Raw genomic sequence first — 13706 nt, 5'->3', positions numbered from 1 at the left:
ACATACCCTTAAGGAATCTATGAAGTCATGAAGAAGAGGGAAGGCTGTAAAAGAGGTTGGCAATGGCATGTCCAGCAGAGAATCTGGGATTTGCTCACACATCCTCAGGTTACTCAGTATTTGAATTTGTGACCCCTGGCTCCTTCACAGGCTTTGAAATCCCTCCCCAGAAGAGGAAATTTTAATTAAAAAGCCATGGGCCAAAATCCCCCTTTCACTGATATCAATATTATACCACAGAGGAGTTTAACTGTACAGGTTTAAAACTTCAGGGCCAAGTTGATATCTAGAGTAAACTATACAGTTTCGGTGTTTACAAAAGCATTGTGCCTATGGAGTTTCACCAGCTTGCAATTTGGCTCAGTGAATTTCTGTAGGAGCTCTTCTCTTCCCACTGGTTTCTCTGTTTTGTAATTCCTTTATCTTATGAAAGCCAGATGCTATATTCTTCCTTCTCACAAAGAAAGGGAGTGGAAAGAGGTATACCTAAGAAAGCATCAATGACACATAGCTCTTATTTGAAGACTAACGGATTTAGGTAAGGAGCACAATGATGGGTGTTTCAGCGGGGGAGAGGAAAGAGAATTGCTTGCTAGTGTATAGACTGAAAAGGTCTATTTCCTTCTGATTAATTAATGCTAATAGGAGTTAGCAGGTAAATCTCTAGTGTACTGAGAAGAGAATAGTCCTCTAAGAATGTAGTTTTCCAATTGACAGGTAGGAAAAGAATGAATAATCAAACTCAAAGGAATTCCGATCATTTCATAATTACAGTTGTGTTCCTTTTTATTCACTGATGCTTATATTTAGGAAAGGTATTTAATGATGAAATTAAAATACTTCAGTTTGTTATCATTTATTGTAGCAAAGCAGCAGGATGGCAATGTGAAGAGAGCCCAAAATGATAACTAGCTGACGCCACAAATGCCCAAAGATGGAGCTGAGGCAAAGTGCATGAGACCAAAGATGTACAGACCTCATTCTCCACTAAGTTACACAGATTTCCTGCCATATCTTTCTCTTGCTTTTACACTGCCGTAAGACTGATATAACAGCATTAAAAATCATACCATAAGACTATGTCACCACCACAAAATGTGTGTAAAGGAACCCTGAAAAGAAAATAGAGGCTTACTCTTTTCTTTTGAGCCTTAAGGCATCACATTGAGGTTTGGTAATTCTCAGTATATTCTTTTTGCCACTAAACCTTAAAATATGTAACTAGAGTATTTGTCCCTGTGTTGTCTGCTAGAACTTTCCTTCATTTACCTGAAGCCAGAGCCTGGAAAGCCCAAACTCTGAAGCACTTATAACACTTGCCCTCAAACTCTTGATACCCAGACAATATTAACGAGTACTGTACCTAAAAGTGTATCCCATACCAGTCAGTGTTACTCTGCAGTGGGGGTCAGTACAGTAGTTAAAGAGAGAAATAATCATCAGCCCTAATGTGACCTGCATTCATTAGTAATTTCTCATCTCCTTTGATTTGCATTACAGTATTTGTAATATGACAACAGTGAACAGTCTTTGTTGTGTGAAAACATGATGTGCGAATCTCTTAATCATTCAGGGTATGTCTACACTACAAAGTTAGTTCGAACTAACTTTCAAACTTTAGTTGTGAAACTAGATACCAAATACAATGTTTGGGATTTTGTGGCCTATCCACTAGAAACTGAAGAAACTTACACATTTCCCATGGGTCACTGAACAAGTAAGAGGGTTTGCCTACACTGTAAGTTACTTCGCAAGAAGCCAGGATGTAAAACTGCAGCACACCAGTTTGCTATAAAGTAATGGCCTGTGTAGATACTGCCACAGTGCAGTGAATGTCCTCGTATGTGGCTTAGTGACTGCACTTTCAAATAGTACTACCCAGACTACATGCTGGGACTGTCGAGCTATAGCAGTATGTTACTACACAGCAAGTTAGTGCACTCTAGATTCATACCCTGGCTTGCCACACAATTACTCATTGTGTATCTACTATCCTGAACTGGGTATGAACCAAAAACCTTCTCCACTTCCCACTACCAATTTCATGTGTTACCTAACCACTCACTAACTTTTGTACCATTTCTATCAGTACACATTCTGTAATTATCCCACTGGAACCATCTGTCAACATTTGAGACAAGATATATAATGAATCTCAGTGAACTTTCTATTAACACACTGAGTCTCAAAGTTATGATAAATGATGGTTTATGTGAGAGACAACATGGCCCAGTAGATGGGGCACTAAACTGGGATTCGGGAGTGCTTAGTTAAGTTTCTGGTTGGTTCTTTTAGTGGTGGTAGGAAAGGAAGACACTTCCTTTGTATTTTCAGCTTCTTAGCATATATGTTGAAGGGCAACAAAAGTCTAACATTGTAGTAATTTATTAATAAATATTCACTAGTGCAGGACAAGTTTTCCTGTTTTAAAAGAATTTGTTGAAATTTTAAAATGTTTTCTCTCCCAAATTGTGATGAGAGATTAAAATCTCTCAAATTTTCAGTAAGCAAAGATAATTTTTTTTTTTTAAAACTGAACGGAATCAGTCAAAATTTTTAACAATAATTTCAAAATGTTTTGTTTTAATTTCAGCCCTTTTAATTTTTTTATTATACCTAAGATAAATTTCTAAATGAAGTCATTTTTACCTGAAAATTGAACTTTTTTTGTTTTAAAAAAAAGTCAAGAAGCCACATTTTCAACATTCTTTTTTTGCAAAATGTTTTTGAAATGATAGCTTTGTCAAAACCAACTCTTTCCCACACACGGTTTTGTAAAAAAGTGCTCAAATGGATATAATAGAGGTAAATCTCTCTAGTCTGACGCTCTCTGGTCCAGCAACATCTGTGGTCCGGCATGATTTTAGTTAGTTTGATGTCCACTTATAACGTGTGTGGCTGTTTCTTATGGTTTCATAAAACTTGTTTACAACCACCAGTCCTTGCTCTTAGTGTTTTGTGCTGCTATTTAGCTATAATTTACCCCTAAATGTCTTCTAAGAGCTCAGTAAAAATAGGAAGTGTTAATAATGCTGCTGGATGATATTGGCCTCCCGTGGTTAGGCAAATTCTCTGGTTTGGCACCAGTCTGGTCCCAAGAGTGCCAGACTAGAGACATTCAACCTGTATTCACTATGTGGATATTAAAGATTATATCACAATTCATATAGAAAGAGAAAGAATTGAGGTGGCACAGGCCACCTTCATTCAGGTGTTTCCTAATTTCTGATTTTCCTAACTTTGCAATCTTAATATTTTGTTAATTTTACTTTGTGTGTATATGCACATATCAGTGTAATTTCCTAGGTTTTTTAAAGAGAAGCCTGAAATTCTTTCAAGTGGCATCCACATGCTTCATCAAGCTTGGAATCTTTAGATCCAGCTCACAGACCTCTGTTACTTCTGCTAACGGAATAAGTGATAACAAGTGTAGGTGGTTGGCCTCTGTGTGGATCAATTCTTACATAGTAATAGCTCATAATTTTAGGGCCCTAGTTACTACATAGTTCTATCTGTAATGAATGCTGACAATGACTGCTGTAATTAAAGACCATACTATGCAAACCTGATCAAACTAATATCACAAGGGTGAGTACTATGTTGATTTTATAGGACTTCTACAGTGAACTCCATTTATGTGTCATAACACAGTTTTCCTTCAGTGTTTTTTCTCTGATTAGGTTCAGTCTTTCCCCAGGCATAGCCTATTTATTGTCAATTTTGATATTTTAATATTTTATGTAGGAATTCTGTCCAGCAACAGCCACAACCCTTATTTTTGTAACAGATTAAATTGCTCATCAATGACTGTTTTTTTTTTTGTTTTGTTTTTTTTGGATGCTGTCCTGTTTTTCTGTCTGACAGGTGCTGTGTGCTCAAAAATGCTTAGCTCAGGCTTAGTCATGCTGCTGCTTAACTGGAAGAGAAAATGTCATTGCAGTAAATTGCAATCAGATTGTTAAACTGTCTCATGTCTATCAAACTTCCCTATCAAGCAGAAATGAAAACACCAAATAGTAAAAGACACCGAGATTCCCTGTCTCCCTGGAGAACACTGCTGTTTAGTCTTTCCTAGTAGTTGAGTTTAGGAGGTTTTGTAATCTATTGAGGAAACTGGATTAATTGTGGCATGTTACTTTTTGCATCCCACAGGATAAATCCGCTCTTCTAGTGAAAGTTAAGCTTCTGAAGTCAGGATGGCTTCTGAGCAAAAGAACAGAGGATTATGATAAGAATCAGTGAAATTCTGTGGGAAAAGAAAAGGAGTTTAGAGCAATCTTGACAAATAAAACTACAGTATCGAATGAAGATAACAAGGAAAGATATTTTAAAGGGAAGGGACATTGAATTATAACATTGGGATCTATCCTACTCTAGGGGTATGTCTAGACTACATGGCTCCATCGACGGAGCCATGTAGATGGGTTTACTAGACATAGGAAAATGAAGCGACGATTTAAATAATCACCGCTTCATTTACATCAAAATGGCTGTCGCGCTGTGCCGATCAGCTGTTTGGCTGCACAGCGGGGCAGTCTGGATGCACCGCGGTCGACAAGGGAAGCCTTTGTTGACCGCTTGGTATGCCTCGTGAAATGAGGTTTACCGGAGTGGTCGACAAAGGCTTCCCTTATCGACCGCAGCGCATCCAGACTGCCCCGCTGTGCCACCAAACAGCTGATCAGCACAGCGCAGCAGCCATTTTGATGTAAATGAAGCAGCGATTATTTAAATCGCCGCTTCATTTTCCTATGTCTAGTAAACTCATCTACTTGGCTCCATCGATGGACCCATGAAGTCTAGTCATACCCTAGTTGGGCAGGCGATGGTGATGGAGACTATGCAGACTCGATGACGGGGGGAGCAAAATGCGCAGTTTTCCTGGGCCCCTTTGAATCGCCGTCATTGCTTCCATCAATGGTGCCATTTTGGGAGAGCAGTGAGGGCAGCAGTTGTAATTACTGGGGCATGGCTTGCTTTTCTTCCCGTTCCCCTGACTGTCATGAAGCGAGGGGAAAGTTGTTGGATTCCTTGCATGCCTCTCACACCTGGCTGGTGAAGGGAAGGGGCAGATGAGTAATTCACGGAATCCAAGTACTTACCCTTCGTTCCCTGATAGTCAGGTGAACAGGAAGAAAAGCAAGCTGTGCCCCGGTACGTATGAATTCTGCTCCCTCTGCTCTCCTGAATGGTGCCCTTGGCTACTGTGGCAGTATCCAGAGCCCCAGGCTCTTTAAATTGCTGCAGGAGTGCCGCAGTAGGCACTCTTCACAGCTCTGAGGGCTTCGAATGGATGTGCCATGCCCCTAGCAGCACTGAGGTCAGTCTTCCCTTGGCCTCACCCCTTCACCCAAGTTCCGAGGTTCCAGGGACAGAGCCAGCCCTCCCACAACTTGCCCAGGGGGCCACAGTGGCTGTCTGCCCCACTGGGACTCAGGCTACTATAGACTGCATTGCTTTTTCAGGAAACCGGAGGTATCCCAGAAAAGCATCACTGCATCCAAGGAATTTCAAAAAATTTCGAAAAAGCAGACGCGCTCTTTCACTTTCCCTGTAAACCTCGTTTTACAAGAAATAAGGGATGTGTGGAAAGAATACTTTCTTTCAACATTTGGCACCATGTAGATGTGCCAAATTTCGAAAGAGCCTCTTTCAAAAGTAAATAGGAAAAAGATACGCAAATTGCGTTTTTTTCCGATTAAACATTGAAGTATAGACCTAGCCTATGTGACCTGACAAATCTTTCCCATCTCTAACGTCTTAGCCTTTGTTGTGAACCCTACAATATTATATTATTTATACAAATACAACAGTATGATAGGAGGAAGGGAGGGGAGATACAATATGGATAATTCAGAATATTTTTAATAGAAATAATGATGAGCTGATATTTAACAGGAATTCCCAGGTTGCTTTGTAAAGGTGATATGGGAGAAGTAACAACATATGGTAGGCCTTGAATTATCCTGAGATCTGAACTCTGTAGAGAGGTCAAGTTATCTGTTTTCAGTAACTCTTGTTCAGTTTCTTAATACACTGCACAGTTGCCCTAGCATCATCTCAGATTTCCCCCACCCACAGAAAAACCAGTCTCAGAAAAAAAGAAGTAGGACAAGAAAAGTGTTAGCTTTTTCTTGCAGTTTCCCACAGACACCACTGCTTTGGCATCCCTTCATGGAATAAATAGAGATTCAGAAACTGACAAAAATGTTGTTGTCATTCTGCCTATGATCCAAAATTAATGTGCTGAAGTATAATGACAGAGAAAATTGTATTGATTTTTTTCTGGTCTGACTGGAAAAAGAAAGCACTCTTCTCCTGGGCTGTGTCTACACTGGCACCCTTTTCCGGAAAAGGGATGCTAATGAGACACTTCGGAATTGCAAATGCCACGGGGGATTTAAATATCCCCCGCGGCATTTGCATTAACATGGCTGCCGCTTTTTTCCGGCTCGGGGCTTTGCCGGAGAAAAGAGCCAGTCTAGATGGGATCTTGCGGAAAATAAGCCCTTTTCCAGAAGGTCCCTTATTCCTACTTTGGAATAAGGGATCTTCCGGAAAAGGGCTTATTTTCCGCAAGATCCCATCTAGACTGGCTCTTTTCTCCGGCAAAGCCCCGAGCCGGAAAAAAGCGGCAGCCATGTTCATGCAAATGCCGCGGGGGATATTTAAATCCCCCGCGGCATTTGCAATTCCGAAGTGTCTCATTAGCATCCCTTTTCCGGAAAAGGGTGCCAGTGTAGACACAGCCCTGATGTTTGCAACCCAATTAAGCATGCCAAAGAGGCTAAGAAAAGCCTTGGATAAACACTCAGAATTTTAGATCTATTGGCTGTATTAAACTTCTGAAGCTTTAGAAATGTAGTAAACATCAGTAAACCTTCATGTTACCCAACAGTCCTTTGAACTCTCCATTTTGGCTAATTTGTTTGGCTTCTTTCCATATGGTACCCATTTTTAGATACTGAATTTATAATTAAATGAGATCTCAATTTTCAAAGGCATGACTGTTACCGAGAACAATATAGTGTTAGGTACTCACATTTTCTTAATTTAAACACATCCACAATGAAGTGTCTTAGTAGTATTTTCACACCAAGATAACAGAAGAACCTACTGTATCTTCAGAGGGGTATAGAACATCTCCTTTATCTCTTCTATTTTTAATGTTAATACTTTTAATTGTATGACATGAGATAATGATATGAGAGAGGCTATATGGGTCAGATCAATGGTCCATCTATACCAGAATCCTGTCTTCTGACAGTGGTTAATGCCACCAGGTGCTTCAGAGAAAATTAACAGAACAGTCAATCACCAAGTGATCCATCCCCTGTCATTAATAGAAATAATGATGAGCTGATATTTAACAGGAATTCCCAGGTCACTTTGTAAAGTTGATATGGGAGAAGTAACAACATATGGTAGGCATTGAATTATCCAGAGATTTGAACTCTGTAGAGAGGTCAAGTTATCTGTTTTCAGTAACTCTTGTTCAGTTTTTTAATACACTGCACAATTGCCTTAACAACATCTCAGATTTCCCCCACCCATAGAAAAACCAGTCTAGGAAAAACAGAAGTAGGAGAGGAAAAGTTTGAAGCTATCAGAGGCTAGGGAAGTTGAGGGCATGGTATGCCATTGATGACTTAACCCACATTAATTAACTTAGGTCTTTTGTGACCCCTGTTATAGTTTTGGCCTTCACAAAACCACCTGGCAACAAGTTCCACAAGTTGACTGTGCATTGTGTGAAGAAGTATTTCCTCTTGTTTTAAAATAAATAACAGTTCCTTATTCACTTTCTCCATACCTATCATGATTTTATAGAATTCTATCATAGGCTCTCTGAGGGTATGTCTACACTACAGCGCTAATTCGAACTAACTTAGTTCGAATTAGTTAGTTTGAATTAGCTTAGTTCGAATTAACGCATCCAGACTAAAAAACTAGTTTGAATTAGTGTTTTGCTAATTCGAACTAGCATGTCCACATTAAGTGGACCCTGAACCGGAGTTAAGGAAGGCCGGAAGCAGTGCCAGCAGGGCAACAGAAGAGGACTTAGAGCGTGGAGCTGCTGCCTCAGGCTAGCCGAGGGCTGTGCTTAAAGGGACCCAAACCCCATAGACAGTTCTCAGGGGTGCCCCGCTTGCAAAGCAGTCCTGGCTTGGATTGCCCGGAGTACCCACACTGGGCACATCACAGCACTCGGCCATCAGACCGGCTGCACTTGCCGCAGGCTGCCATCTGGGGAGAGAGGGCAATTGGGGGGCTGCAGGAGAGCTTCCACCCCCAGAAGCCCGCAGAGCCAGCCCAGTCCTCCCCATCGGGGTCTCATACCCCATTCCTCCCTCACCTCCTTCCACTTACCCTTCCCTAGCCCCCCTTCCTGATGTACAAAATAAAGAAAACGTGTGGTCAAAAATAGAATCTCTCTTTATTGAACAAAACTGGGGGAGACTGGGAAAAGGAGGTGGGAGAGGGGAAGAGAGAGTCTGGGAGAGGGGAGGGCAACTAAAATGATCAGAGGTTTGGAAGAGGTCCCATATGAAGAGAGGCTAAAGAGACTGGGACTTTTCAGTTTAGAAAAGAGGAGACTGAGGGGGGATAGGATAGAGGTCTATAAAAGCATGAGTGGGGTGGAGAGGGTGCATACAGAAAAGTTCTTCATTAGTTTCCATAATAGAAGGACTAGAGGACACCAAAGGAAAGGAATGGGTAGCAGGCTTCAAACTAGTAACAGAAAGTTGTTCTTCACAAAGCAAAGAGTCAACCCTTGGAACTCCTTGCTGCAGGAGGCTGTGAAGGCTACAACTAGAACAGAGTTTAAAGAGAAGTGAGATCAATTAATGGAGGTTGGGTCCATGGAGTGCTATTAGCCAGGGTGTAGGAGTGGTGTCCCTGTCCAAGGTTTGTGGAAGACTGGAGAGGGATGGCATGAGACAAATGGCTTGGTCACTGTCTTTGGTCCATCCCCTCCAGGGTCCCTAGGGTTGGCCACTGTCGGCAGACAGGCTACTGGGCTAGATGGACCTTTGGTCTGACCCAGTACGGCCATTGTAAGCTCAGGGCTGAGGGTCAGGGGTCTCAGTGGACCACCTTGATTTTCATGCACACCTACTCCTGGGTGGCCAGGCTGGCAGCTCTCCTGCCCTAGCCGGCCACTTTCCTGTGCCTAGTGCGGAGGTCGTGGACGAGGTCCACGATGTCTGCACTAGACCAGGCGGGTGCCCGCCTCTTGCGGTCCCGGGCAAGCTCCCGGGAGAGCTCCCGGGAGCCGCCAGCCTGGTCCCGGGAAGAGGGGGAGGGCTGGGAGGCATCAGGTGGCTGGCTCGAGCCGTGCCAGGTGCAGGGTCTGCTGGCTGGGTGCTGGCAGGCTTGCACCTGGCACGGGCACTGTAGCCAGCCCGTGCCCCTTTAAGGGCTCCGGGGCCGGGAGGGGGGCAATAGAGTTTCCCTGGTGTTGGCCAGAGTGGCCACCAGGGAAACCTGGGGAGGGCTAGCCTCCCACTAGTTCGAATTAAGGGTCTACACAGCCCTTAATTCGAACTAGTAAGTTCGAACTAGGCTTAGTCCTCGTGGAATGAGGTTTACCTCGTTTGAACTAAGCGCTCCACTAGTTCGAATTAAGTTCGAACTAGCGGAGCACTAGTATAGCGCCTATCAAAGTTAATTCGAACTAACGTCAATTAATTCGAATTAACTTTGTAGTGTAGACATACCCAGAGTCATTTCTTTTCCAAGGGGAAAAGTCCCAGTCTTTGAAATCTCTCCTCATATGGAAGCTGTTCCACACCCCTTGTCATTTTTGTTGCCCTACTCTGTACTATTCTCTACTCCAGTGAAAATATATTTGAACAGTGTTCATATTGATATCTATGTAGTGTCCTGTGGAAAGACAAGAAAATTCAGCCAGGGCTCCAGGATGACTGGAAGACACCTTTTCTTGTAGTTGATCATGTGATGGATCGTACCACAACCATTAAAAGAAAAGCTGATTTCCTTCCTTCCATGTCTTGATTCAGTAATTGAGGTGGACTTCTTTAAATTAGTACATTCAGCTGAGAGATAACAAAACTGGAAAGAGTATGCTGCTAAACCCTCGAATATTATCACTTTGCTAATGTTCCTGCTAGTCAGAATGGCTGACTTTCTAATATGCTGGGGGCGGCTGCCTTCCTGCCCCACCCGTGCCAAGCCGCTCCCTCCACCCTTTCCTTCAAAACCCCACCTTCATCCTGGCTCACTTGGTCCCCTCATTCTCTCCTCATTCTTCCCCCTCCCCTGAGAATGCCCTATTCTCAACCATCCCTTTTCCCCCAGCACCTCTTCCACACTATGAAATAGCTGATCTGCAGCAGGTGGAAACACTGGGGGGAAGGGGAGGCACTGATAGGGGGTTGCTGGTGGGTATTCAGCCCCCATGGAGTCGGTGTGTATGCCGTTAGTACTGGCAAGGCTCTTAAAGATCTCATGCTAAGCCTGTTGAAATCAATGGAGATACACTAAGGATATGTCTAGACTACCGCGTTTTGTCGACGGAAGTTTTGTCGACAGATACTGTCAACAAAACTTCCGTCGACAATTTGCGTCCAGACACATGGAGTTCTGTCGACAAAGTAAGCCGCTTTGTCGACAGAACTCCGTAGTCTGGACGCAGTGTTACAGGCAATAACACCTTCTGTCGACAGAGTTCTGTCGACAGAAAGTGTTATGCCTCGTAAAATGAGGTATAACAGCGTCGACAAAACCACGCGGTAGTGTAGACGCTGGTATTGTTTTGTTGACAAAAGTCCACTTTTGTCGACAAAACTAGGTAGTCTAGACACACCCTTTGAAAACATATGGCTTAGCACTGTTTGTGAGAAATGCTTTAACACAAGAATTGTTATACCAGGTCAGACCTGTCATCTGCATTGACCTATGTCTGATAGTGGCCAGAACCAGCATGAGTCAGAGAAATCTCATAATGTACAAATATGGAATAAACTTCCCATAAATAAAGTTTCTTCCTCACCTCGTCAATTAACATTTGGCTTACCCTCTGAATCATGAGGAGTTTATTCCTATGGTTTTAGCCTGAAGAAATCCTTATCACACTGTGCAGACTTCAGACAGAATTGGTAAATACTGCTCAGAAGAGGTTGATGATTAAACTCTTATATAATATAGGGACCAAACAACTTTTATATCCCTTCCAAGACAACAGGAAAAAACAGTGTTTGAGCCTATCTGCAGTATCCTAACCTGACTACCAGATGAAGACAAAATCTTCGATTTGTCTGCCCATTAACCCTTGTGAATGGACATGCTGCAGCCAAAGTGCAACAGATTACAAAACTTCTCCCTGGTAACATTTCTAATGTAAAATCATTTTCTTTTTTAGCTGAAACAAAGATCTGCTTCAAATACTACCATGGAGTGAGTGGAGCACTACGAGCTACGACCCCCAGTGTCACAGTGAAAAACAGTTCTGCTCCCGTAAGTTACTTTTCTATTTCTCAATTATTCTTTCTAGCTGTTATTATTCAATGTATTGCTTTCCTTGCCTGACCTTTGTATAACTTTTGGTTATGACTTTTTGCTCTTAAATTCTCTGGCATTTAGGTATATCAAGCTTGTGTTAATCCAAGAGGAACAGGGAAGTCAGCTATTTAACATACTAGCAGTTTCTGTTCATAAGCCTTAATAATCAGGACCCTTCTGACTGACTTTATGATACAGATTTAAAGAAATAGCGCACACGTCCTTATACAAAGCATCATCATGTAATGTCTTCTTTAAAAAAAATCTGTCTTTTTTTTTAAATACTAGAGGCTAGCCTCTGTGTTCTAGATTGGTGATGTCACTCTTTTCCCAGGTCACAAAAACATCTACTTCAGTTTTCTCCGATCAGTTTTCTTTGCCCCAGAATTATTTATGATAGTTTTACATGTATGAAGGGACATTCTTTCCCTTTTTTCATATACCATTTAAATACCTTTGTTTGCTTTTCGTTCTTCTTACTTCATGTCTTATTGTATGAAATGTGTATTCCTTTATTAATCATGATAATTCTCACCTCTTTTACATGCTTTTCAAAGCACTTTACAAAGGAAATCAGTATTATTTTACAGATGGCGAAACCGAGGCAAAGAGACAGGGAAGTGACTTTGGAAGACAAGTTTAAAATTCAAAATGACCATAACAAATTGGAGAAATGGATTGAATTAATCAAGATGAAATCAATAAAGGGTGAAGTAATTCATTTGGGAAACAAAAATCAAATACATAATTTATTGCTTGGGGGTATAGTGGATCACACACTGGATATGAGTCATCAATATGAAGGAGCTACAAAAGAGGCTAACATGATTCTGTGAGGTAATTGTCCCACTCTATTCAGCACTGGTACAGCCCAAGCTGAAATAATGGGTCCAATTTTGGGCATCACCACAATTTAGGAAGGAGATGGACAAATTGGAAGGAGTTCGGAGAAGAGTAACAATTATGAGAAAAGATTTAGAAAAACTGACTATTGATGAAAGGTTGAAAAAATGACATGCTTAGTTTTGAGAAAAGATGGGGTCGGAGGGGGAAGAGAAAAGCAATCTAAAAGTCTTCCAATATGTTATAGACTTCTATAAAGAAGATAATGATCAATTGTTTTCCTTGTCCATTGAAGGGTAGGACAAGAAGTACTGGGCTCAATGTGCAGCAAGGGAGATCAAAGTTAGATATTAGGAAAATCTTTCTAACTAGCTGTGACAGGTATTAAGGGTGCGACCACCCCCTCCCCCCTGGAAGGAGGGTTCAGTGGACCCACCGCCTGACTTAGGTCTGGTTCTTGGGTCCCCTGCCCTCGGGACAGGTCCTTGGGTGCGATCTCCCTCTACCTAATCGGGAGGGAGGTTCAGCGAACCCGTGAGTCGCCCTGTGAAAGGGTTGAGTAGGGTCCACCACCCTGAAGTCTAGCCTGTACCCTGGGCGGGGTCCAGAAAAAGTATGTAGTAGCTGGGTGGGGTTTCCGGCTTACTGGCATGGCTGTAAACCCTTGGGATAGGAGCGGGTGGGGGAAGGGGAACCCAGGCCCGCCCTCTCCACTGGGTCCCAGCCCAGGGCCCTAAGTGCAGGGTGTGATGCTCCCCTTGCACAATGGACGGGGGTTAATCCCGAAACTCATCCATCCACGGGAGCCAGAGGCGCACCGCCCCAGACTGCTTCCTATCCTCCTCCCGGGTGGTCTGGCCCAGGAAACTGCCGTGGGGCCTTAACCCTGCTTGATCCGCCTCTGGTCCTCCTTGGTTCTCCGGTGGCCCATGAGTCCCACTCTGGTTCCTCCAGCGCAGGGGCAGGTCTTCCCTCCTTCAGCCAGGACAGGGCCGCCTCCTCTGTGTTCACCCATGGTGCCTCTGGCCAGGCCGCTTTTCAAACTGCCCGGGGGCGGACACCGAGCGTTGGCGCCCCTCCCCTCTGCGCCGTCCCGTTCTGGGACATCGGGCGGAGCGTCAGGAGCCCCACCCCCTGAGCCTCCCTGCACTCGCCTGACCGTGCGCTCCCTCTCTGTCCCACCGGGGAGCATCGGCGAGACTTGGCCCCGCCTCCTGTGTGGTGGGGCTGTGCCGCTCCTCCTTTCGGCCCCAGTCTTGCTGAACCAGAGGCCGGGACTGCCCCAACCAGCCGCAGCGCCAGCTCGCCTTCCCCACTGCGGGTAGGGCGGGGCCTCC

At 43.4% G+C, this 13706-nt stretch overlaps 1 protein-coding gene across 3 annotated transcripts in view; it reads left to right on the top strand.

The window, feature by feature from the left end:
• Positions 1–13706, top strand: part of HECW1 (HECT, C2 and WW domain containing E3 ubiquitin protein ligase 1) — a 346449-nt gene that overhangs the window by 153409 nt on the left and 179334 nt on the right. For all 3 annotated transcript variants that reach the window (XM_075921722.1, XM_006124096.4, XM_014574083.3), the window contains one exon: positions 11387–11481. In XM_075921722.1, the coding sequence (XP_075777837.1) occupies positions 11387–11481 (95 nt within the window). The remainder of the gene's footprint in view (positions 1–11386; positions 11482–13706) is intronic.

Source organism: Pelodiscus sinensis, chromosome 2 (genome assembly GCF_049634645.1).
Source record: "Pelodiscus sinensis isolate JC-2024 chromosome 2, ASM4963464v1, whole genome shotgun sequence".
Taxonomy (NCBI): Eukaryota; Metazoa; Chordata; order Testudines; family Trionychidae; genus Pelodiscus; species Pelodiscus sinensis.
This window is presented reverse-complemented; position numbering and strand designations above follow the sequence as displayed.